Below are 24,453 nucleotides of genomic sequence, written 5' to 3'. Positions count from 1 at the left end.
TTCTCTCTGGGTTAAAAAAATGAACAGCAGAATCTCCATGGTCTATGGTGGTTTTTCACCTTCCCTTAGTTTGATGGCTGGTAAAAGCAAAAGAGCAAGGTACTCATGGATGACTCCTTAAATTCAATACGACCTTCAGTCATGAACTGACAACAGTGAGTAAGGTTGGCTCATCAAGTTGGCCACTTGGAAGAAAAAATGCAATGGAAGCAATTTTATCCTACTTGCTTAAGGTGAGTAGAGTTTCTATTTGCATTGTGATAGAAATAGAATTTCTCTTTAGCCAAAAACCTGCAAACTTGACTGCCAAAAGTCTCAAAAATGGAGGGAAAGAGGGATTCAGGGGATTTTTTTCCCTTTAATTTGTTGACTGCTCCTTTATAATATACATGAATAAAAATGTAATACTAGTGTATTCTAAAATTTGCCTTTATTTAGGAGACTGATGTAAATAATGAAAGAATATGATCTTATGTTTCAAGTTTCTTAAACACCTTTAATCAGTTCTTTTAACACAGCTATTCCAAGCTTTAAAACTGACCAGCTTTAATCACTGGTTAGGCTTTCTTGCGATGTAATTTGACCATTTCTGTTTTTAGTATTTACAAGGCGTTGGACATACAAAACTAAGATTTCCAGACACCTGAAGGGGCCTATTATGCTACAAAGATAACACATTAAAATAAAAATTCATAGGACCAATAGAGCATCATAATCTTCTTCACACTTAGAAAAATATATTTTTAAATATCAGTTTACATAATTTCCAATCTTCAGGAAACTACAGATAGGCTAAACAGCATATTCCTGAATGGCAAATACTGATCTTTGGCAGCATTTAAAGTGAATAGGAATAAAGATTTAAGAGTTCAGCCCCAACCCACCAAAAAGAAATAGACAAGTTTGAAAAGTGAACTTGTATTCATTCCTTTTGGAAGTTGGCTATGGGTGGCATACATCTAAACAGATTTTCCAATTAAAAAAATAAAAAGCTGTAAAAATATTTTTTCAAGAATTAACTAAATTGTATAACTTTGTAAATGTGAATTTAACTCTTTAGTTTACATGTTAAACATGTTTCTATTGGAGTATATCTTTAAATATTCAGTATGCTCTCCCATTTAAATACTATTGCTATCTAAACCTTAAAAAACAGTACACAGTTGGAAATGATTGTTCATCATACTACTTCTTCATTAATGAGGCTATAATTTTAACTTTTCAAATATAGAAATAACTTCTGAATAAAGATGAGGATGGATAGCTCAAAAATGAAAATGTAGCAATCATATGCTAGTAACTTTGGATTTGTCCCTGTACTACAAATGCCAGGAGAACACTCATTTATAAAAAGGGCTTTTCTTGATGCTGCAGAAGTAGTATGTCCTCCAGGGAAGTTTGTGTGTGTCTCCTCAGGGAAAATAAGGTTTGCCTTTTAAAAACATCCTTTAGGGTGATGGTGTGTTTCCTTTCCTTACAGAAACATAAGGATATATTTCACTTAAACTGTGAACCACAAACTTTCTAAAAGGAAAGTGTTGTGTTAAAGGATGATGAAAATAATCCGAGTTGGGTTTTTAAGGTTTTGGTTTGCCTCGCCAGCAGGTCTGCCAAATTTGCACACTCCCCCCAAATGGGGGTTGGCTCTCACTATTAAGTATTTATTTTGTCCTTCCTTGAATTGTAATTATCTGGCAGTGTATGGATTACAGTTACTCCGTGCATATAATAAATATTTTGAACTTATCCATCTTATATTTTGATGATTCTGGGCATATATCCCTGTTACAATCTTAAATTAGCACCACTTGACTTCTCCCTCGTCTGTAATTCTGGTTTCTCAAGGCTGTTTGTCCAGTCTTCCCAGCATCCACATCTTTCAATGGGGCGTGTGTACACACTTCCAGACAAACAAACTGCAACCAGAGAAAACCTGCAGTGAGTTCATTATATTTCTAGGTTTTCAGAACAGTTAAGTTTTTCAATTGAGCTTTCAAACCATACATGTATAAAATTTTTCCTCGTTAACTCCTTTTACTCTGTATTTATACATAGTGCGTGACTCTAAGGCAGTGGTTCTCAACCTTGGCTGCACATTAGAATCACTTGGGAATCTTTTTAAAATCCTGATTTCTGGGCCTCATCCTCCGGAAATTGTTTCTTTGTTACTAATGTTGTGGCCCCACTCCATCACAAAGAAACAGAATTTCCAGAGGACGAGGCCCAGAAATCAGGATTTTAAAAAGATTCCCAGGTGATTCTAATGTGCAGCCAAGGTTGAGAACCACTGCTCTAAGGAGTCATCTGCTTTTGCTACCTTCCGATGCTGACAGTTCAGTGAGCCCACAAACTGCCGCTGTAGAAGTGATACCAAATCTCTAACTAGCAAAGACAGTCTGCTCTTGGGCTGAAAAAGTTACCAACCTGCAGTCATCACCTCCAGCACTAATCACGTGTCGATCACCACTGGTAAATCGAATATTTGTCACATGGGGTGAATGACCTAAGAACCTTTTATGCTTTGCCTGAAAAAACAAACAAAAAACTAAGCTCAAGGTGTGTGATGCACACAAAAGTCCAAGGTTGCTACAAGGAACCATAACTTCCCATCACCAGGGCTGAGGAGAGAGGAAGCAGGACCACAGCCAGTGATCAAGTGCCTTTCAGATTAGTAATGGGCCGGCACTTAACACAAACCAGGTGATTTGGGCAGGCAGATGTCTCCAGTTACTCTGAAATTTTTCCTGAGGAAAAGCATTTGAAACTTGGTAAAGGTTTGATAAAACACTAATCACAGCTTTTTATTAGTATAGTTTGCAAAGATGGGTGTTACTTCAGGGCAGGGGGTATAATTTCTAATAGCTATTATTTCAGAGTAAGGGATTTAAGAAGTTTGGGGGGAAAAATTAAGAACACAAAGTATTTCCAGAGCAGGACACAACACAGTTTAGCTATTATGTGGGGAAATGTACTAATGATCAGACATCTAATTGAGAATATGATTATATAAAATGCTAAACCAAACACTTACAAATTTTTCAGGGCATGGGAAGTCAAATAACTTAACCATGCCAAAGTCATCTCCTGTCACAAGGCTGATTCCTGAATGAGACACACAGGCACAGTTGACATCTGCTTTCTCAGCGTGCCTGGACCAGATTCCCATAACTTCACTTCCTAGAATGCTAGAGGGAAGGGAAAAGAGAAATTCACCATAGCAAACAGGTTTACCATACTGAAAAAGTTTCTTGGTAATTAATCTCTAAGTACCTAATGTGTGTTTTAAAATACAGGAAGCAAATTGTAAGTTACTGGGAGTCCTGAGTTTAACCTGGGATGTTAATCCTCCCCCTGCCTAAAGAAAATTTAAAAATTTTAAGATTTATACATTAACCTTTTAAAAATTAATACTGTATGAGAGCTGGCTTTATAAAATAAAAAGTGAAGCTTATTCTATAGGAATTTGACAGTTTTCATTTACATTGGCTAAGAAGATGGATGCTCATCATTACCTGTTACACAGCCAGTGAGTTTGAACAAATTTATCGTTTCATTTCTAACAGCTGCAAGATAGCATTCCTTTTCGATAGAGAAATAATACAATTGCCTAACAGAACCCAATATATTTGTTGAACCTATGAGGTTAAAGGAAATAGCAGGGCATCTTTAAAGTATTAACTTTGATTTCCTTTTTTTTATTATTTTTTTATGATTTCCTTTCTTTAAAAGAACTGATAAGTCATGGAAACTGAAAAAGCCTGGAAATACAGGCAACCCAAAGCAGTCCCAGAATGAGCAGTCCTTCTCAATGACTATATGAATGCTTACCTGGTCCATGTAGCCCAAGTAATTCGATCAATGGCAGCCTGATCCGTAAGGTGTCTTCCCGAAGGCACTTCGTAGACATGCCGTTTATAGCAACCAGTGGACACCTTTCATCATATATTAAAATGGAACAAGAATTCCATTATGTGAGGCAAAATCCAGAAGTTTACAGTATACTAGCGGAGTGCTATCTGGTTTACACTTCTAACATTACTAAGAATGAAAAGATGACTACAAAATCTTGTACAAAAAAGTGGAGGAAAGGACTGAGGAACAGGGTAGTAAAAAATGTAGCGAGTAGGAAATGCAAGAGTTTGGAAGCACTGGAACTCAGGCATTTTAATGCATCAACTAACGAAATGTAGAAGAAATGTACACGTGTCCAGTACTGATACTGCACCTGGAGGTATCTGCTGTCTGCGGAGAAGTCCATTTGGATGACGAAGCTGGGGATGTCTTTGCAGTAGCTGGTTCTGTTAAGGGTGGGGCCCAATGACAGGTCATAAAAATCCACCGAGTTCTCACTAGAACCCACTGCCAGGAACCGGCAATCTGGACTAAATCTGAGTAGGTAACAAAACGTGTAAAAGATGCATTAAGTGACAGTTAAAGACCTGTGACTGTTCTTTCTAGCTCGAAAGTGTGAACATAAGATTGGCCTCAAACCGATTTACCTGCTAGGAACAACTGATTATGTATCCTGAGATACTGGTGTTACATGAAACAAAAAGCTTTATATTTGACTTCAATCTTAAATTGTTTCTGAACTTTTATCTCCTAATTCCTTTAAAAACATTTGTTTTTTTAAAAAAAAACACAATTACATAATTACCAAGTTACATAATTCACCTAAGGTAGTCAGGATTCTTTCATCTGGAAACATCGTGTCTTAGCAGTAAAGACCAGCTTAATTCACGTAGGTTATCAGAAGAAGGGACATTACTTGAGGCTTGGATGATGTTATTTTAAAAGACAAAGTACTATTTGTCTAGTGATCATGGAAAACTATTCAGTCAGTCTTGTGAAAACTTGCTGAGCTCAGTACCTTAGGGAAGCCATTACTGTTTTATGTCCTGAAGTTCTGAGGAAGTTTCATTTGGAAAGGGGTTTTAGCGGTGTAGAAAGTGGAAGATTCTGACCTGGATTATTATCTATCTAGATCACATAGAAGTGCTCAGTAAATGGTAGCCACTTAAGCTTAAGCACTGAAAAATAAAAGTTCAAGAAATTCAGATTCTGGGGCATAGCAGGTATTTAGTAAGTATTAAATGAATGAACTATATATTCTGCTGATACTAAGAAAAGTAAGAGATGGTTGTATTACTACTACAGTTTTCCAGGCTGACAACTTTTTCAGGGCAGGGGAAAGATCACTTCAGCAGGAGGAACTTACTGGGCATCTAACATTCGCTGAGTACTTGCTATTACAAGGCACTGTGGTTGGTGCCCAGTGGATTCATAACTTATCAAGAAGGAAATAAGTCTATAAACAGCCATATTTCAGCATACAGTTTATGATGTGATAAAACGCTATGGGCAAGAACCTTTTTTCAAATGCAAACTGGGTCAATTAAAAGGACACTAGAAATACTACATTTGTTGACTAACCTGATATCATGGATTGCACATCGTCTGTCTCTCTTCTTTCCCCATATTTTTAGAGAGCTCACCAATAAAATAATAAATTCTCCATTTTTCATTCCTATAGCCACCATGTCCCCTTCAGGGCTGTAACACACAGTACGAGCAGCATGTCCCAAATTCACTTTGTTTAACATCTTCTGCATAAGAACCAAGGGTCAGAGAGTACTATATTAAGTAGAGTACTTACAGAATAAACCAATTTCTTCCCAAAACTCAACACAATTCTGAAAAATTATAACATCTTTTAAACTGTTTGCACCTACTTTATCAGCAATATCCCAGAGTCTCACTGTCCCATCTTCAGCAGCAGAGAGGAAAAAATCCCTGGAAGGATGTGTTGCAAGTCCCCATATGGGTCCGTCCACATGACCATTAACTAAAATATTACATGCTGCATTTTTCTCTCCAACTTCAATAATTTCAGCATTCCTTGTCCCAACTAGTATCTTGCCCTGAAATACAAGTGGGACCAATAATATTTAATGTAACACTACAGTTCTTTTTAATAAGAATGCCCTATTGACCTATGTGCTACTGTGATTTATAATAAATACAGATTTGGTCTTCATCCCATTTCTGGCACTAAGCTCCTAAAACCCTTGGAATTTACTAAGTGATGAGAGCCTTAAAGGGGTCTTTTCGTATGTTAATGAGGTGCCATTTGGATTCCACTTAAGATTGGATACTGGTTGCCAGGAGACTCAACCATATGATGAAGGTTGTCACTTTCAGTTCCATCTCACCATCCACCTGGGGATGGTGGAAGGGCTGGAAGTTAAACCAGTAACCAATGGCTAAGGAGTTAATCAGTCCTGACAGATAAGGCCTCCATGGAAATCCAAAGGAGGGAGCTGGTGACCAGGTGGAGGTGAGGGAAGGGTGGCTGCTGGGGGGGCTGCGGCTCCCGCCTGTGCCACATGCTTCTACATCTGGCTGCGCAGGAGTCACGTCCTTTTACAGTAAACCCGTGACCTAGGAAGATATCTTGGGAGTTCTGTGAGCTGCTCTAGCAAATAAACCAAACCTAGGGGTGGGAACCCCCAATCTGTAGCCAGTTGGTTGGAAGCACAGGTAACCACCTGGACTAAAGACTGGCGTCTAAAGGGGGTGGGGCAGTCTCCTAGGAGACCCCTCACCTGTAGGATCTGATGCTCTCTCTGGGTAGGCAGTGTCAGAATTGAGTTGAATTTCAGACACACTGTTGGTGTTGGAGAATTGTTTGGAGTTATGTGGGCTTCCCAGACCCTATCCTGTTAGAACTGTATCCAGAACCAAAGCAACCTACTTTCAGGGAACTTGCTGCTTTGCACTCACCTAGCCTATGTGGTTTTCTATGACTAGAGGCCCATTTGCAAGAGCATTGGGCTGGGGGCATGTCAGAGTCCGTGCTAAAAATGTCGCCTTTTCTCTAAGATAATACACCTGACTTCTCCAATCATCAGGTTTTGACACTGTAAATCTCCAAAGGGGTGTTAAGTGCATTGAGATGTAGGAAGACAGTTTGGATTTTAATGCAAAATAAGTGTAAATAAAAGCTTAACTAATACTTAATATACAGACTGACAGTAATACATGAAGATATATAAATACACTTTTTACAAGTATATGCATAGTCAAAACTTTGTATAGAAATGTGTGTTTTTAAGAAAATGGAACAGCAGCACTAGTCAAAATTAGTAACTGGAAAGGAAATTCAGTTCCATCTACCACCGTTGAATGAGCAGAGTCAAGAAAGTATGGAGGACTGAATACAGCCTGAGGTGAGCGCTTCGCTTCCGCCCTGACCCTGCCCGGTGCAGGCTGCACGTGTGCCAATGGCGGCAGTGGAGCTGCAAAGAAAGCAGGGACCCCACAGAATACAGCTGACAAGCAAATCCGCCTAAGGATTACTCCTCGGCTTGCAGAGGGTGAGCATCACGGGGATGATGTTCTCTACTTTCTGCTGCCCCATCATGGCGCAGGATCAGCTTACTCTGCCTCTGCACACGGAACGGACGCAATCTGTGACTTGTCCTGTCTCCAGCCGGAAGGCACGGCATCGCCTCAGCTCCTGATCCCACAGTTTGACTGCCCCTCCTTCTTTTGACCTAACAGCCACCCAAGCAACGAAAAAAGCATTTATTATTGGCTATTACAAGTAATGTTTACTAAAACAAATACTAAATTATAAGCAGGATACTAAAAAGGCCCTGATATTTATGATTTACTTCTGATACTCAACATTTTATGGCAATTTTAAGATATATTGTTATCTCAAACATTCAGTTTAAGCAAATTTTATTTTATGAAAATTCATTTTTCTGACACGAGCATAATTTTATCTAGTGTCCTCCCCAAACATATCCTTTATAATAGCTCTTGATTAAGGAAATGTACAAAGTGATTTAATGTTAAGAAGACATTAGAAATGTATGGCTATGCCGAAACCGGTTTGGCTCAGTGGATAGAGCGTCGGCCTGCGGACTGAAAGGTCCCAGGTTCGATTCCGGTCAAGGGCATGTACCTGGGTTGCGAGCACATCCCCAGTAGGGGATGTGCAGGAGGCGGCTGGTCGATGTTTCTCTCTCATCGATGTTTCTGACTCTCTATCTCTCTCCCTTCCTCTCTGTAAAAAATCAATAAAATATATTTAAAAAAAAAAAAAAAAGAAATGTATGGCTAGAGGAAAGGATTCCAGCTGCCATGTTATCGGATATAGTTTTACGGACCAAAAGAGAAGCACATTTTTTCCTACATTATTATTCAAATGTCCTACTGAAAATAAAACCTAAAAAAATGTATCTTTTATCTAATAAGCTTCCTATATATGTATACACACACATTTAATATATTCAGGCACTTGTTTGGATTGAGAGGCATCAGTGAAATGTTCCATGTTAGCTTTGGCATTTGAACAAGTTCATCCTATTACCTTAGTTATAAAACCATTTCTAAGATCAAAACAATATCTACTGAAACCGTTTATAGGCTAATGAGTAGGGGTGTGCAAGACTAGATAATTATGGGAAATAGTATCAAAGTAACATAAGATGAAATGTAGCCCATTTATGGTTTTTCTGTTGGAAGGACTGAAACACATACTGCTTTATTTTCTGCTGGATGAACTGCTTGTCTTGGGGAAAAACATGTTCTTGTACCATAATACAGTCTTCCTTAATGAGAAAGGCAAAAGCAGCTGCATTTGTGTTTAACTGGTGTATGGGGCTCTTGCAATCCTGCACTGAAAATGTACTTAGTTCCTGGTCACACTGTATGTTGCACTTTAACATGCATGTGAACATGTTGGCAGGAATCAATGACAAGTATCTGGTTTCCACTGGATACCTCTCTTCAGACTTAAATTCTGAAGTCTTGTTTTAAACAGTTTTATCTAACAAGTTTGCCTCAATCAAAAGCAAATGAGGCAGAGTTTGTTTCTAGCATGCTCTCACCCTTTCTAATGCAGCAATGCGTTCTACCCTCAGCATCCAGCCTGAACAAAAGCGAGCAGTAAGATGCATCCTGGGCTCAATGGCAAAGATTCCCCCATGAATCACCTATTTCTCAGCAAAGACTTACACAAGCATATAGACATCAATAAAATCGTCTTTTGCTCTGGCCAGGGTCCTCAGTGGTTAGAGCATAGGCCCTCATACCGAAGTTAGATTCCCAGTCAAGGGCACATACCTGGTTGCAGGTTCGACCAGGGCGCATACAGGAGGCAACCCATTGATGTGACTCTCTCACATTGATGTTTCTCTCTCTTTCTCCCCTTCCTTCCCTCCTCCTCTCTTTCTTCCTTTCCACCCTCTCCAAAAATAAATGGAAAAAATATTTTCGGGTGAGGATTAACAAAAAAAGAAAATCATCTTTTATTGATTTTAGAGATGAAGGGAGCAAGAGAGAGGGAGAGAAGAGGGAGAGACATCGATTTGTTGTTCCACTGATTTATGCAATCATTGGGTGATTTGTGCATGTGTCCTGATCAGAGATGGAACCTGCAGCCTTGAAGCATTGGGACAGTGCTCTAACCAACTGAAATACCTGCCCAGGGTCAAGAAAAAAAATCAAATCTTAACTTGCAGGACAACAGCCTATCCATACCTCAGAAAAATTATCACCCAAAGTTGCTGGAGATTAATTTATCTACAATGCAAAAAAAAAAAAAAAGCCATTTAAAATAAAGCCATGGCAGGTATGGCTCCGTTGTTTGAGCACTGTCCCATGCATGGATAGGTTGCTGGTTTGATTCTCGGTCAGGGCACATGCCTGGTTGCAGTCTCGATCCCCCGTGGGGGACATGCTCAGGAAGCAATCAATGTCTCTCTCTCATTGATGTTTCTATCTCTATCCCTCTCTCTTCCTCTGTCTCTAAAATCAATAAAAAACATAGTTTTTTAGAAGGCAGTAAAATGAGAAGCATATGATGAGGAAAGTCAGAGAGGAGAACCTTAGAAATAACTAGAATAACTAACCAAGCCTCAGGGAGGTCATAATGCATAGCCAGGAAGGCTGTGAAGAAAAAAGGACTCACGGCCTTTCCTTGCCCCCAGTCACAATCAGTCCGTCTCGCAGGGTGGTGTACATGGCAAACACAGGCCCGTTGTGGGCTCTGGCCACAACTCTACACAGTATGTGATCTTTCCACACGCAGACATCTCCACTGATGGTACCTGTAAACGTCAAGTTATTCTGAAAAGGAGTGGGGAAGACACACTCATCAAAAGTTCCAGTGGAGTTCAAACAGATGCAATTCTTATGTACACATGAGCCTGCCTCACCGCGGCTACCGAGAGCAGGGCTGGTGGGAGGACATGCGCTCAGCAGCCAGGGAACCTGACCTGCGGCTGCGCCTTGTCAGCGCTCTTTCTGTTCCAGTGCTGTTGCTTACTGGCTGGAATGACCTTGGACCAAACTTTTAACCTCTATGAGTATCAGCTTTTTCATGGGTAAAATGAGGGAAATCATCCTCTAAGGCAGCGGTTCTCAACCTGTGGGTCTCGACCATCGGAAAACACATATATATATAATTACATATTGTTTTTGTGATTAATCACTATGCTTTAATTATGTTCAATTTGTAACAATGAAAATACATCCTGCATATCAGATATTTACATATAATTCATAACAGTAGCAAAATTACCGTTATGAAGTAGCAATGAAAATAATTTTATGGTTGGGGGCTGCCACAACATGAGGAACTGTATTAAAGGGTCGCAGCATTAGGAAGGTTGAGAACCACTGCTAAGGTCTCTTCCAATTACAAATACTACATATTGTCCCTTTGGGATGCTCCCTTGTAGCTGCCAAGAAATAATTTAAAGGTCACTAGTAACTGAGAGTGGAAAAAAAAGTAAAAATAGGAAGTGAAAATAACTTTTTTATTACATTATCTTTTCATAGAAAATAAAACTACCATCTATAGCAAAGTTGTAGTTTTTCAGATTTTACTAACTCATAATGTTAAAAATGAAATTAACACTTGCCATTTCTTAAAATCAAGGTAGCCAAAGTTAATGCATTTCTGCAATCAATCCAAAATAAGATAAATTTGATAAGGTACCAAAAGCTTATATATGCTTTAGGTCACATTGAGAACTGCAATCCCAATATAGTTCATTATGTGGAAACTGGAAAATGGAAATCCTGCATCACGTGCTATTTTCATCCCATTTTAGCTTCACTTTTAGAACAACTTGTATAAGATCGTTCACCCAAAACAATATGGAAAGAATCAATAGGAAAAGAGACGGAATGATAATAGAAACAAACGGAGATTTTTCTTTAATCTTCCTGAGAATACTAGTTTGTATGTTTAATTTCCCTACAACTTACTGTCACTGTGAATTCCTCAGCATATATACTTATAGCTCATATTTGAGTAACAATGACATCTGTCGTCTAAGAGCAGCGTTAATTCATGCCTTATATGCAGTTAGAATGTAAATGCTCAAAGTGTAAAAACCAGTATCTTATTTCTCCGGCTGTTTTCATAGCCTAGCAGAGAGCTTCACAGGCTTAAACTGAAGAAAACTCACCTTGTTTTGTAACAAAACATTCTCACTGATTGCACTGTTGCTTCAAACATAAAAGTATGACTCATCTTTTAGTCTTCACATTTATTTTGTGTTGGGAATAGGCAATTAACTACCTAAGGAATTTTGTATGTGAAGGTTAATCTACATGGGCAAATTAAACGCCAGGAGCATTTGAATGTGTGGGTTTTCCTTCTGGAAAGGAATTACTGGTCTTATATTAAGAATTCCCAAAAGATTTAACTGGTTTGACATGGTGTTGTCAACATTTTTAATGGTCTTTTTTTTCTCAAAAACACGAGTGTGCTTAAAGGTTCTAAAACTGTAATTCTCTTCAAGGATTACATACCCACGTAAATACTTTAGTAAGGAAACCCAGTTAGTTTCCAGTGCACCAGGGGCAGGGTCTTTAAGGAGACATGTGAATTGTAAAACAGTCCCAGATGGGATGGGAGGGGCAGTAAGTGGCTCTTTTGAACACTTTCTAGTAAGTTTAAGAGCAGTTGTGCTCTGGCCAGTGTATCACAGTGGTTAGAGCATTGACCCAAGCACCGAAGGGTCCTGGTTGGGTTGTGAGTAGGAGATGAGCAGGAGGCAACCCGTTGATGTGTCTCTCTCACATCAGTATTTCTCTCCCCCCGCCTCCCTCCTTTCCACTCTGAAAAGCCATGGAAAATACCCTCACGTGAGGATGAACAAGCACAAAAAGACCAGTGTGCTCTCTTCCCTGAATGAGAGCCACTGGCCCAAAGCACTTCCGACTATGTAAGAAGCAGGGTTAAGATGATAAAAAGCAGAGGAAATCCTAAACCCAAGTACCACCTTTTAAACACTTGAAAATTACATTTTTTGATTTATATCTCTTTTATTCTCAAAAATTTTTAGGGCCTAGGAGATTTAGGATAACAATTATAAGATCAACGAAGGCTTTTGAGAATGGCAATGGCCCAGGGTTTCATTATAGTTCTCCCTCATTAACTTTCTCACTCTCTGATTTCTGAGAGTATCAGATTCTTAAAGATGAAATATATGCATGACCCGGACATATGTAATGATTGGATTCCAGTGCCATCTAAACATCATTAATGTGATTTATCTAAGGCAAGAAAATTCAAAGTAGTCCTATTTAGGTAATTCAAAGTACACTACCACACGCATTTTAAGAGACATACTGCACCAAATGCAACAGCCAGCATGGTCTGCATCCGGGCATCTTCGAGAGTGCTCAGCAGCCCTTTTTTGCTAAGAAGAGCCCTTCCCGCCAGTGTCCAGAACTTCACGTGCTTTACTCCCACAGAGACAAACTGGGAATCTGAGTCTGGTCGGAATTCTGCCACAAAAATACGTTGGTTGTGACCAGCTTTGCTGGCAATTTTGGCACCTGATAAAAAAAGATAAGACAAAATCATGTAGGTTAATATAAGAATTAAGCTAATTTTCATAGAATCAAACAGTTACTCAAAATATGTAGTTCAAAAAGCAAATGATTATTTAAAAAAGTGAGAGGGTGTGTCCCTTCCACTGCTACCTAGCAACCACATGATATACAATTACTTGTGTAGAGGGTCCTTTCTACATATTTTTGCAAGTGATGTGTGTACAGAGAGCTTCATTATCATTTAAGGGGCATTTTATTTATTTAGTTTTGGTTTATAAAACTAATTAAAACTGGATTGTTCTTCCTTCCCATGAGCATCCACCCAGCTTCCTTGCAAATTCAGCTGCAGAACTGCTGTCATCATTTAAGCCCAGTCTGTCACCGGCGACTGACACTATACTTCCCATCCAGAAGACAAAACAGGCTGGGTGCTTAATGTGTTAAGGGGCATTTTAGGTTTTAGAAACCATATCTTATTTTTTTCTATGTAGCTCTATGAATTTAACTTTTTCTAGTAGGTATGTATCTGAAGAGTTTTGTCTGAATATTAAATAAAATTACCCTATTAATCTTCCATTATCACTTACAATATAGTTCACTTCCATTCTTGATTAAGAACCTCCTAGCCCAGTGATGGCGAACCTTTTGAGCTCAGCGTGTCAGCATTTTGAAAAACCCTAACTTAACTCTGGTGCAGTGTCACATATAGAAATTTTTTGATATTTGCAACCATAGTAAAACAAAAACTTATATTTTTGATATTTATTTTATATATTTAAATGCCATTTAACAAAGAAAAATCAACCAAAAAAATGAGTTCGCATGTCACCTCTGACACGCGTGTCATAGGTTCGCCATCACTGTCCTAGCCAAACAAAAATCAGCAAAATGCTTATATACATAATTTCTTACGGAAAGAAAAGAGCAGTAAACCATTTATAATATTAACTTTATTAGGTTATGTTTTGCGAGCTTGCAATTTTGCTGGGCTTTTTAAGAGGGATGTAACAATAACACCAGCTGTGTGCTGTATATTGTCCAGGTTATTGTGAATAATGGTTTCAATCATCAAGTTAAGGCAAACACTAAATTGAGAATTCATGTTACCATAGTATTCTTATTTTTTTTAATATATTTTATTGATTTCTTACAGAGAGGAAGGGAGAGAGATAGAGAGTTAGAAACATCGATGAGAGAGAAACATCAATCAGCTGCCTCCTGCACACCCCCTGGGGATGTGCCCGCAACCCAGGTACATGCCCTTGACTGGAATCGAACCTGGGACCTTTCAGTCCGCAGGCCGACGCTCTATCCACTGAGCCAAACCGGTTTCGGCAGTATTCTTATTTTTAAAAATCACAAAGGAAAAGAATCCTACCTTCCTGCCATCTCCAAATGGTAACAGTATGCTCTGGGTCTAGTCCCACAGACAGCAAGAGTTTGCCAGTAGCACTGAAGCTGACTGAACACACGCCCTTCGAATGGTAGCATCTTAGTATAGCTAACGTCTGCTTGTTCACTGCATCCCAGATGTGGACAGAAGGAGCTGTAGCTAAATACAGATAAAATCCAAAAGTTGTAACACACCTCTCACAAATGTTTCCATACTCATCTCTGAAACATGGAAAGGCATACTCATCTCTGAAACATGGAAAAATAAGTACCAAAGAAAGACTACATTCTTAATTTAAAAATGTATAACTAAGACTAAATTAAGAAAAAGGAAGAGAAAGGAAAGGGTAAAAATACAGAATACTTCTTCAGTCTACTAGTATAGTCCAAATTGCACTTTTGACAAAGTAGCATTTGGATAAGCAAATTAGGTAATCACAACTTTAAACAGCTCCTCAAAAATAATACATGTTTTAGATGCATGTTAAATCTTACAGAATTATGTGGAGAAATATATAAACATTACACAATTAAAGACCAGGGTATATTCAATACTTAGGATTATCTCAAGGAGAGATTGAAAAGTAAACACAAACTGAGAAAAGCAACATATAGAAAACTATGGAAAAATATTCTAAGGAAATGTTTAACTGGATATTGGGTAAAATGCTAACTCCATATCACTTTATAGACAGTTTTTTTAAAAAACAGGATTTTATGGAAGGAATCTTTTTTTTAAAGTTACTTTTGTTGTTATTTATCTTGCAGAGCCCATTTCTGCTGCTTAAAAAAAAATTTCTCAGCTCTCTATTTTCTAAGTTAAAAAAGCACAGGTTTGTATTATTGTCCTTTTTTCATGAACTGTACCCTTAAAAAATAGGTATGTTAATTCAGCAGCTAATTCAGTCTCAGAACTCTTAGTAAAATAATCATAATACTAACGTCATTTGCTTTAAATTATAAATTTACTACAAATACTGTATTGCAAAAATAGAGAAATATTAAGACAAGCTGCTTTAAAACCATTTGGTGCAGAAAGAAACTTTGGTCTCTAAAGAAAATATTCTGATCAATTTAGACTCTATTGTATACCATCTACAATTTATATTATACAATGATAAATTAAATCTGATAGTTCCTCAAACAAAGGAGTTACAATATATTAAACCAGGAATTTAAATTTTATTATTATTAAGTAGGGACTATTCAAAGACTTATGCAACTTTCTCTTAAAGTTATCCTTTATTTAATTTTTAAACTTTTTCAATTACAGTAACAAGTTTTATGTAACTTTATGTAAAAAATCAAAACTACATGGCAACAGATACAAAGGGTTACCCTATAATAAAATAAGGTATCTATGTATGAAAAATGGATAATAATTTAAGTATTGGAGTAAAATGTTGCTCATTCAATAAAAGTCAAAGGATATGGGGACTGTAAACTTAATAAGCCATGTTAGGTGGTTCAAATTTAAAATGTAAATACATAGTAGTAGATCACTCTAATTTTTTGCCAGTGATAAACATTACATGGGTCATAATGTAAAAACATTTTAATATGTTTACAAAAAGCACCTCTGGGCAATTCATATACTACATTTGCCTAAATGTGATGAGGTAGATAATGGACTTTCAAGAAACATCACTTATTTTTGTCTCCAAACTTAATATGCCACAAATTACACAGTTCAATTTACCTAAAATTTAAATAGCAAATAATCTTAGATAAATTGAATTACTGAGCTTTTCAAACATTTATAAAAATTATATGAGATGGAAAGAAACTTATAGCAGAATTTATATTTTAAAACATATAAGTATGACTATGTTATGGGACTGCTCCACATTTAGATTGTTCTAAACTTATTGATATAACAGTCGTTAAAATTTAAATTACTGGAAATTCTCAAGGCCTAAGTTACAAAATAAGTATTAAGTTTATTAAGTATATTTTATTTTCTCCTATATAGCTGTCCCTCAGTTTCCCTGGGGGATTGGTACCAAAATCCGGGGGTGTTCAAGTCCCTTATGTAAAATGATGATATAGTATTTGCATATACCCTGTATTTGCCTAAAGGCTATGGCAGTGTTCACTTCATTTGCATGGATTCAGCACAGTGCTCAGCGTGTGGCAAATTCAAATTTTGTTTTTTGGGATTTTGGGGGAGCTTTTTCTTCTGGGTATTTTTAATCTGCCGTTGGTGGCCCATGGATATGGAGGGCCAACTGTGATTTCAGAATGGCCATTCTCTCTGCTGCCGTACACAGATGCTACTCTTGCTCTCTGCTTCCTATATGCCACCAGATATGAGTGCCTCTCATGGACCAGGCATGTTACCAGGAACATCTCATGCTTTCCAATCCCTACTTCTGGACAGGTATGCTTTCCCACGGACTCAGGCTCAGAGAGGTGAAGTGCTTTGCCTGAGTCACACACAGCTCAGGGCGAGCAGAGCCAGCAGGTGTGCTGTAGTCAGTCCCCAGGCTCTTGTCTGTCCATCACATCAAGCTGCCTCTGGAAAAGCAATCCCACCAACTTCTCATGACATCCTTGACTCTTAGTCTCCAGTACAGAGATGCCAGTAGGGTCTCCTTAAATTACAGCAAATCACAGAACCGTGCTTTATGCCCGAGGAGGGGAGGGCAGGGAAAGAGTTACAGATCACTGGGAAATGTTTTCTTGTTAAACTGCTAATTCTTACTATACCATGTAAACTGAAAGTTCAGTTGAAAAGCCTAGTTATTATACAGGGTGTCCCCCCAAAATGTATACACGCATTCTGAATAATTATAAAGGCAGTGTTTATTAAAATACATTTTATTTTCAAAACTGAGCTATCAGTTATTAAAGTGTGTATACATTTTTGGGGGGATACCCTGTATATCTAAAAACAATGAACACATTTTTTATTTAATAGCTTTATAAATTCACAAGCCCATGGTCAAAATCATTAATAAAAAGTTATTTATAAATATTCAAATGATCTGTTGATCTAGCACAGTGATGGCGAACCTTTTGAGCTCAGCGTGTCAGCATTTTGAAAAACCCTAACTTAACTCTGGTGCCATGTCACATATAGAAATTTTTTGACATGTGCAACCATAGTAAAACAAAGACTTATGTTTTTGATATTTATTTTATATATTTAAATGCCATTTAACAAAGAAAAATCAACCAAAAAAATGAGTTCGCGTGTCACCTGACATGCGTGTCATAGGTTTGCTATCACTCACCTAGCTTGTGCAATAATTGTGATAGTATATAAAAATAAAAATTTAAAAATTATATTTTCAGGCAATAAAATTTATTGATTCATATTTAAGATTAAGTGTTAAACCCCCTACTTTTAACAGCTACATGACATTGGCAAGTTAATACCTACCGTTAAGAATTCTTGTGATGACTAAATAGGTTATATATATAGTGCTTACAACAGTGCTGGGCACACTAAAAAGGTCAAAATATAGTATTACTTTAAAAAAATTATTGTTATTATTATTACAAATTGGGCTCAATATCATGACATTAAGAGGATGTATTCTTCATTTTTAAAACATCCAAAATAGGTTCAAGTATCTCATTACTTTATGCAAATATGGACTACATTACTAAACAATATAACTAAAACAAAAAAAATGATTAATTTTCCTTACGTGACATGTCTGCTGAATCACCTAAAATGGAAAAGGAGCAGAAAAATAATTACCCATTAATAACATAAATACTAAAAGTAAAATTTGAAAAACTCAATTATAAAATAGTGATTTTATATAATTTAAATAATCAAGTGTCATACAAAATTAATTTTATGTGAAACTGAGTAAACTGTAAATGAAGCTAATAATTTAAATTATACATACATATTAACATTCTATATATATGACCTTTCAAACTTTGGATTAATACTTTATTTTCTTTGTATTTGATAAGTTAAATAAAATTTTAACTTTAAAAATAATAATATGATTTAAGTTGATATGATCCTCATTTCGTTTTACAAAATGAACTGTTAATAGACCCTTTAAGGTTAGAATGCATCTCTACTTGAAGGGGAGAATTAGTTCTAAACCTGAGAGAAATGATGGCAAAAGTTACCATATAATTCAAGGCCATAAATTAACCATGCTCATTTTTTTTTTAAACTAAATATTTTCTGTCTGAGTAAAAGGTTACCAATACAGAAAACATGGAAGTCTAAGCTCGTTATGTTTGTGGTATAAATACCTATTAACCAAAATTTTAGAAGTGGCAGTTTTTAGCAATAAAGGCATAAAAATTTAGAAATCCTTTCAAGGCAGATGATGGCTTTGGGAAATAATGATTTCAAGGATGTATGGATAATGAAGGCCCAGGGTGTGCTGACATGGAATGTGAGAGAAAAGAGAATATCGTAGCTGACAGCTGAGCAGACGCATAGGAAACACACTGATGGTTGTGAACTGCTCTGACAACCAAAGGGGGAGGACTGACACCGCGCCACAGGAAGCACGGCTGGGGAACCCGGGCACTCTGTTTGGAAGTCGGGCTTGGCCCTGAATATCTGCAGGACCTGGGACAAGAGTACAAATAAAGACCTAAACATCACAGGCCTAAATATTTTCAAGTTACCAATCAAGATAAAATTAAGTGAAGTGTTTTATCTTCCTATCTTGACAAGTACCCCCCTACAACAACTTTGAAGACCTGGTTCGATTTTAGAACTCGTTAGAATTTGGGCAGCATGAGACAGCCTTAGCCTCTCCCTTTCTCTTCCCCTCCCAGCTTTATCCCCTACCACAGGAGCATGGCAGCTCATGTGTAGCCATCCACCCTGCACATCAAAGGCCTTCACCACCTCCCAACGCACGCTGCCCCTTGGGCATCCTCAAGAGGGCTCTCACTAGTTGTGCAATCTATGACTGGGGGCTTGGACTTGCAGAAGAGGCTCAGACAGGCCCACAGCAGGTTTAGGACCATTTGATAGAGAATTCTGGGTTTTCAGATATCATAGTCATGGAAAGCAATCCCATTGCTCTCATTTTACTCTGACTTATGAAATGTATTTGGAGGATGTCTAAAGTGAGCCCTTTTATTTTTTTTAATTAAATCTTTATTGTTCAGATTATTACATTTGTTCCTCTTTTTTTCCCCCCATAACTCCCCTCCTCCCAGTTCCCACCCCACCCTCCGCCCTCACTCCCCACCCACTGTCCTCATCCATAGGTGCACCATTTTTGTCCAGTCTCTTCCCGCATCTCCCACACCCCTTCCCCCCCCCCCACTGCCAAGAATAGTCAGTCCACTCCCTTTCTGTGTCCCTGATTCTATTATAATCACCAGTTCATTCTGTTCATCAGATTATTGATTCACTTGGTTTTTAGATTCACTTGTTGATAGATGCGTATTTGTTGTTCATAATTTGTATCTTTACCTTCTTCTTCTTCCTCCTCTTCTTAAAGAATACCTTTCAGCATTTCATATAATACTTGTTTGGTGGTGATGAACTCCTTTAGCTTTTCCTTATCTGTGAAGCTCTTTATCTGACCTTCAATTCTGAATGATAGCTTTGCTGGATAAAGTAATCTTGGTTGTAGGTTCTTGGCATTCATCACTTTGAATATTTCTTGCCATTCCCTTCTGGCCTGCAAAGTTTCTGTTGAGAAATCAGCTGACAGTCGTATGGGTATTCCCTTGTAGGTAACTGAGTTTCTTTCTCTTGCTGCTTTTAAGATTCTCTCTTTGTCTTTTGCTCTTGGCATTTTAATGATGATGTGTCTTGGTGTGGTCCTCTTTGGATTCCTTTTGTTTGGGGTTCTCTGTGCTTCCTGGACTTGTAAGTCTATTTCTTTCACCAGGTAGGGGAAGTTTTCTATCATTATTTCTTCAAATAGGTTTTCAATATCTTGCTCTCTCTCATCTTCTGGCACCCCTATAATTCTGATGTTGGTACGCTTGAAGCTGTCCCAGAGGCTCCTTACACTATCTTCGAATTTTCGGATTCTTTTTTCATTTTGCTTTTCCGGTTGGGTGTTTTTTGCTTCTTCGCATTTCAAATCTTTGACTTGATTCTTGCGTTCCTCTGGTCTGCTGTTGGGAGTCTGTATAGTATTCTTTATTTCAGTCTGTGTATGCTTAATTTCTAGTTGGTTCTTTATCACAACATCGAGGGTCTCATTAGATTTCTTGTAGATCTCATTAAGTTTATCGGCAGTTTCTAGAAACTTATTGAAAGACCTTAAAAGTGTGGTTCTGAACTCTATATCCTCCATTGACAATTTTGTCCTGTTTCTTTGTCTCCCCATTTTTTTATGCTTTCTTGGTGCACCCCCTAGTGTTCCTTGTGTGCAGTCTTGTTGTAGTTAAGCTTTGATTGTTGTAGGTAATACTGGGAGGGATTTGCCCTCCAGGCCAACTGGCTGTGAGAATCAGCTGTGTCTGCAGTGGGAAAACTTCTGTCCTCTGGGGAGGTGCTAATCTAGCCTTTGCCTGAGGCTATCCGGCAAATGCCTCTGTGTGCAGGGCTTGGGCAGGGCGGGCGGAGGGAGCAGTTATGGCTGCTCTCAGTCCCGTCCCCAGAGGCTATGTCTCTCAGAATCCCAGCAACTGCTGCAAACCTCGGAGAGAAAGCTGCCCTCGAGTTCCGACCGATGCCAGAGAGTCCCGCTTCTCCCGTTTGAGTCTGGGTCCCTAGAGACTCGCCAGGAACGGGAGCTCAGAGCCTGAGACTCCCTCCTGATTGAAACAGACAACCGCGCCCTCAGCCGCCAGCCCGCTCCGCGCACACCTCCGCACCTTTGTATTTTCTGCACTGCGCCTCCTCTGAGTCTCGGTATGCTGTTCTCTTTCCTTCTAGTTGAAGAATTTCTCTTCAGCCAGCCTTCCTGTGGTTCTGGGTGATGTCCGTTCCGTCTTTTAGTTGTATTTTTGAAGTGGTTGTGCGAGGCAGCAATCTCCAGTGTTTACCTATGCCGCCATCTTGGTTCTAAGTGAGCCCTTTTAGAGGCTAGGTTAGACTAGATTAGACTCGGGGAGATTGACAGTTCTCTCCAAATACTGGAAGATAACATCATGGGAGTAAGAAATTAGCTGTTCTAGCCCTAGTTGGTTTGGCTCAGTGGATAGAGTGTCGGCCTGCAAACTGAAGGGTCTCAGGTTCGATTCCTGTCAAGGGCATGTGTTTGGGTTGCAGGTTCGTTCCCCAGTAGGGGGCGTGCAGGAGGCAGCCAATCAATGATTCTCTCTCATCATTGATGTTTCTATCTCTCTCTCCCTTCCTCTCTGAAATCAATAAAAAATTAAAAAAAAAAAGAAATTAGCTGTTCTAGGTACCTCAAGAATGAGGACCAATGAGGTGCAATTAAAGAGACAGATTTGTGTTCTGTATAAAGAAGCACTTTATAACCGAGCTTCCCAAGGAGAGGTTACATTATTTTGTTAAGCATTAAGTGATGATGGGGTTCAATCATATGTAGGAAGACCCTTCACCAGAGATGTTACAGAGGACATTCAAACATCTAATGATAGACTAGATAAAATGATATTATTTGTCCCTGGGATTCCAAGATTCCAGTCAAGAAAACAAGAAAAGTTTGAATGTAATGGGGTAAAATATGAAAAAAAGCAAAGTATTTCAATTCTTCTGTGATCTAAATAATTTTCAACAAAGAGAACCATAAACATTATAGTGTTCTGTGCTTTGTGGGTGTTAAAAAAAGCTTGGCAGGCAAAGTAACTACTGATTCAATTCTTTTTAGGTTCAGAAGAAAAAAGGTCCCTCACTCTTTGGTCTCTGTGGAATCTATCTTACACTTAACTAGTCATCAGTAAAGAACTTCTGTTATGGGTTTTGTGGGAGGGTACAAGTGGGGGCAAGGCTCAGGCTACTCTGCATTGCCTGGACTTAGAAGGAGAGGGGAGGCAGTAACTAATCATTCCACATTCCCTATAGTGTTGCCTTTTAAAAAGTATAAGTGTCAAGTCATTATGGTGTATATCTGAAACTAACATAGTGTAGTATGTCAATTTTAAAAAAAGGATAAGAAGTGGACGAGTCAAATTCTGTGAAAGATTAACTTGTGATCACATTTCTTAATCAAAAGAGAAAACTATAACACTAATATATTAAAGTTGCTTAACAGAGGGAGAGAAGAGGAAAGAAAAGGAGAAGGAGCAACGGTGGAAAATGGAAGAAACATGCCTTCCAGAATTTTATTCACAGAATGTAAACTCCATTAAGATAGAGATTTGGGGTTTGTTTTTCTTTTATAAGCTTCTTGTATATCCAGAACCTAGAACAATACTTTGAACATGATATGTGCTCAATAAACTTGTTGAAGAAACAAATCCACTCAATCAAAATTAACTGAGCAATAAAAAAGTAAAGTATATGCCAAGAGAGGCACTGAACTAGGTTCTTTAGTGGCCAAAGTGGCAATAACATGGCCTCACATTCCTCAGGCAGAGTAAACACAAAATTCACTTTCAAAACACTTAACCGAAAAAGGGGTTAGACCTATGCATTTATATTCAAAGATTAGAATAGTTTGTATATAATAGGTGAAATATTGGTCTACTTTCTTTGCAAAAGTAGAAAATTTTACAGAAAGAAAGAATACAAGGGTCTTTGTGGTATCACTGTAGAACTAAGCAACCCAGAAAATAAGTATTTAACTGATCGATTTAGTGCCTGTATGAAAATGAAGATATTAAAGGCATAAATCATCTTAGGAAGAAAGACACCTGGAACACCTGGGAAGCTGGCTTAGCAACTGAGGCCCAACAAACCCAGGGTTCCAATCATTTCTAAAAACTGTACCAGGTTGTGAAGATGTGACTGACATAATCTATTATGCAGAATTCATACTGATTGCGGATTGACTGGTAGGTATGTCCTAACTAGACCTGCTGTCCTCTCATCATTTTGCTGGTAGGGTTATGGCCTTTGTTCCACCGATTTAAACACAGCAGTAGAGGTGATGATTTAGAAACAGCTGGCAAATTAGATCCATTCCAAGGAGGGAGAAAGGCAGTGGGGTTTGCTGGCACAGAGCAATGTGGCTTCTCTTCTTTCCAGCTAATAGCCCTGCTGTAGCAGAGGCTGCCTGCCCCCTCACCTAGTTATGTCCTGGCTCCCCTTGGTTACCGTGTCTTCCTCAAATGCTTCCTTCCTGCTCTACGTGCTATTAAATTAAACCTTTTTGCTGATTTGAAATTTCTGCTAAAGGACTAAATCCAACTATTTCAATCAACATAAAATAGCTTATTCTTAATTTTGAACTGTTTGAATCAACTCAGATAACTGAGGTGAAAGAAAGATACCCGGAAATAAGTAATATGGTCAAACTGGGTGTGTGCTTTACGTGCAAATAATTTTTGAAAAATAAACAATATATTTTAATTTTTTCCTTAGGATACCAAATCATTTAAAATTGTTTCTTTTAAAATACACAAACATACCTACTTGGCCAGTTGCTACTATGTTGATGAATTTGGGATGCTGATTTACAGTGAGGCACAGAATATCATCATTATGTTCCTGATAAAAACTCTGAGTTCCTACAAAAAAATAATTTGAGAATTAAATCTTAAAACTTTAAAGTATAACAGCCAAATGCACTAAATGCTATTATCCACAGCAATAAACTGCTCTGTTTAACTTACTTGCTTCTTTAACACATATTTTTGAGCACTTAATATGTGCACATCATCATGAAGATGGAAAAATGACCCAGAAACCTTTAAACTTTAAAGTTTAAAGGGGTAGAGCCCTGAAAAGGCATAAACCGACGTGATACAGGCCGGAGACACAAGTGCCACAGAGTCAAAGATCAAACGCTGTGGGGATTCACAGCAGAGAAGTCTTCTGATCCTGGCAGGTGGCACCGCTGGACTGACCCGGCAGATTCGGTAAATGTGAAGGTGGGTGGGAAGGGCATTCCAGGTAGAAGAATATTTGAAGCAAAGGTAAAAGGCAGGAAAGTATTGGGTAAGCACACAAGGGGTTCACTTGGCTGAAGTGTGGGGTCATAAAAAAGAAAAGTGAGAAATATGGTTGAAAGGCAAATTGAATCACAGAGGAATTTGAATGCCATTCTATTAAATTTCATATTCTATAATCAGCGGGGAGGCACTGAAGAATTTTACTTATTTAATTTAGAGAGAGAGAGAGAGAGAGAGAGAGAGAGAGAGAGAGAGAGAGAGAGAAAGGAAGGGAGG

General features: G+C 38.2%; 1 protein-coding gene across 2 annotated transcripts in view; it reads right to left on the bottom strand.

Annotated features, from left to right (window-relative positions):
* Positions 1-417: 417 nt before the first annotated feature.
* EML5 (EMAP like 5) overlaps positions 418-24,453 on the bottom strand; it is a gene marked incomplete at both ends in the record, with an annotated part of 107,835 nt that continues 83,799 nt past the window's right edge. Inside the window, 13 exons of one of the 2 annotated variants that reach the window (XM_081111714.1) lie at positions 418-1,916; positions 2,425-2,525; positions 3,032-3,185; positions 3,829-3,932; positions 4,226-4,388; positions 5,434-5,606; positions 5,733-5,921; positions 7,442-7,556; positions 9,983-10,140; positions 12,659-12,867; positions 14,243-14,416; positions 17,913-17,933; positions 23,695-23,793. In XM_081111714.1, coding sequence (XP_080967840.1) covers positions 1,880-1,916; positions 2,425-2,525; positions 3,032-3,185; positions 3,829-3,932; positions 4,226-4,388; positions 5,434-5,606; positions 5,733-5,921; positions 7,442-7,556; positions 9,983-10,140; positions 12,659-12,867; positions 14,243-14,416; positions 17,913-17,933; positions 23,695-23,793 — 1,697 coding nt within the window. Of the gene's footprint in view, positions 1,917-2,378; positions 2,526-3,031; positions 3,186-3,828; positions 3,933-4,225; positions 4,389-5,433; positions 5,607-5,732; positions 5,922-7,441; positions 7,557-9,982; positions 10,141-12,658; positions 12,868-14,242; positions 14,417-17,912; positions 17,934-23,694; positions 23,794-24,453 lie in introns of those variants that run through there. The other variant, XM_081111713.1, reaches the window with a different exon arrangement.

Source organism: Myotis nattereri (genome assembly GCF_964212035.1).
Source record: "Myotis nattereri genome assembly, chromosome: 1".
Classification (NCBI taxonomy): domain Eukaryota; kingdom Metazoa; phylum Chordata; class Mammalia; order Chiroptera; family Vespertilionidae; genus Myotis; species Myotis nattereri.
Note: the sequence above shows the minus strand (reverse complement) of the source record. Positions and strands in the feature narration are given on the sequence as shown.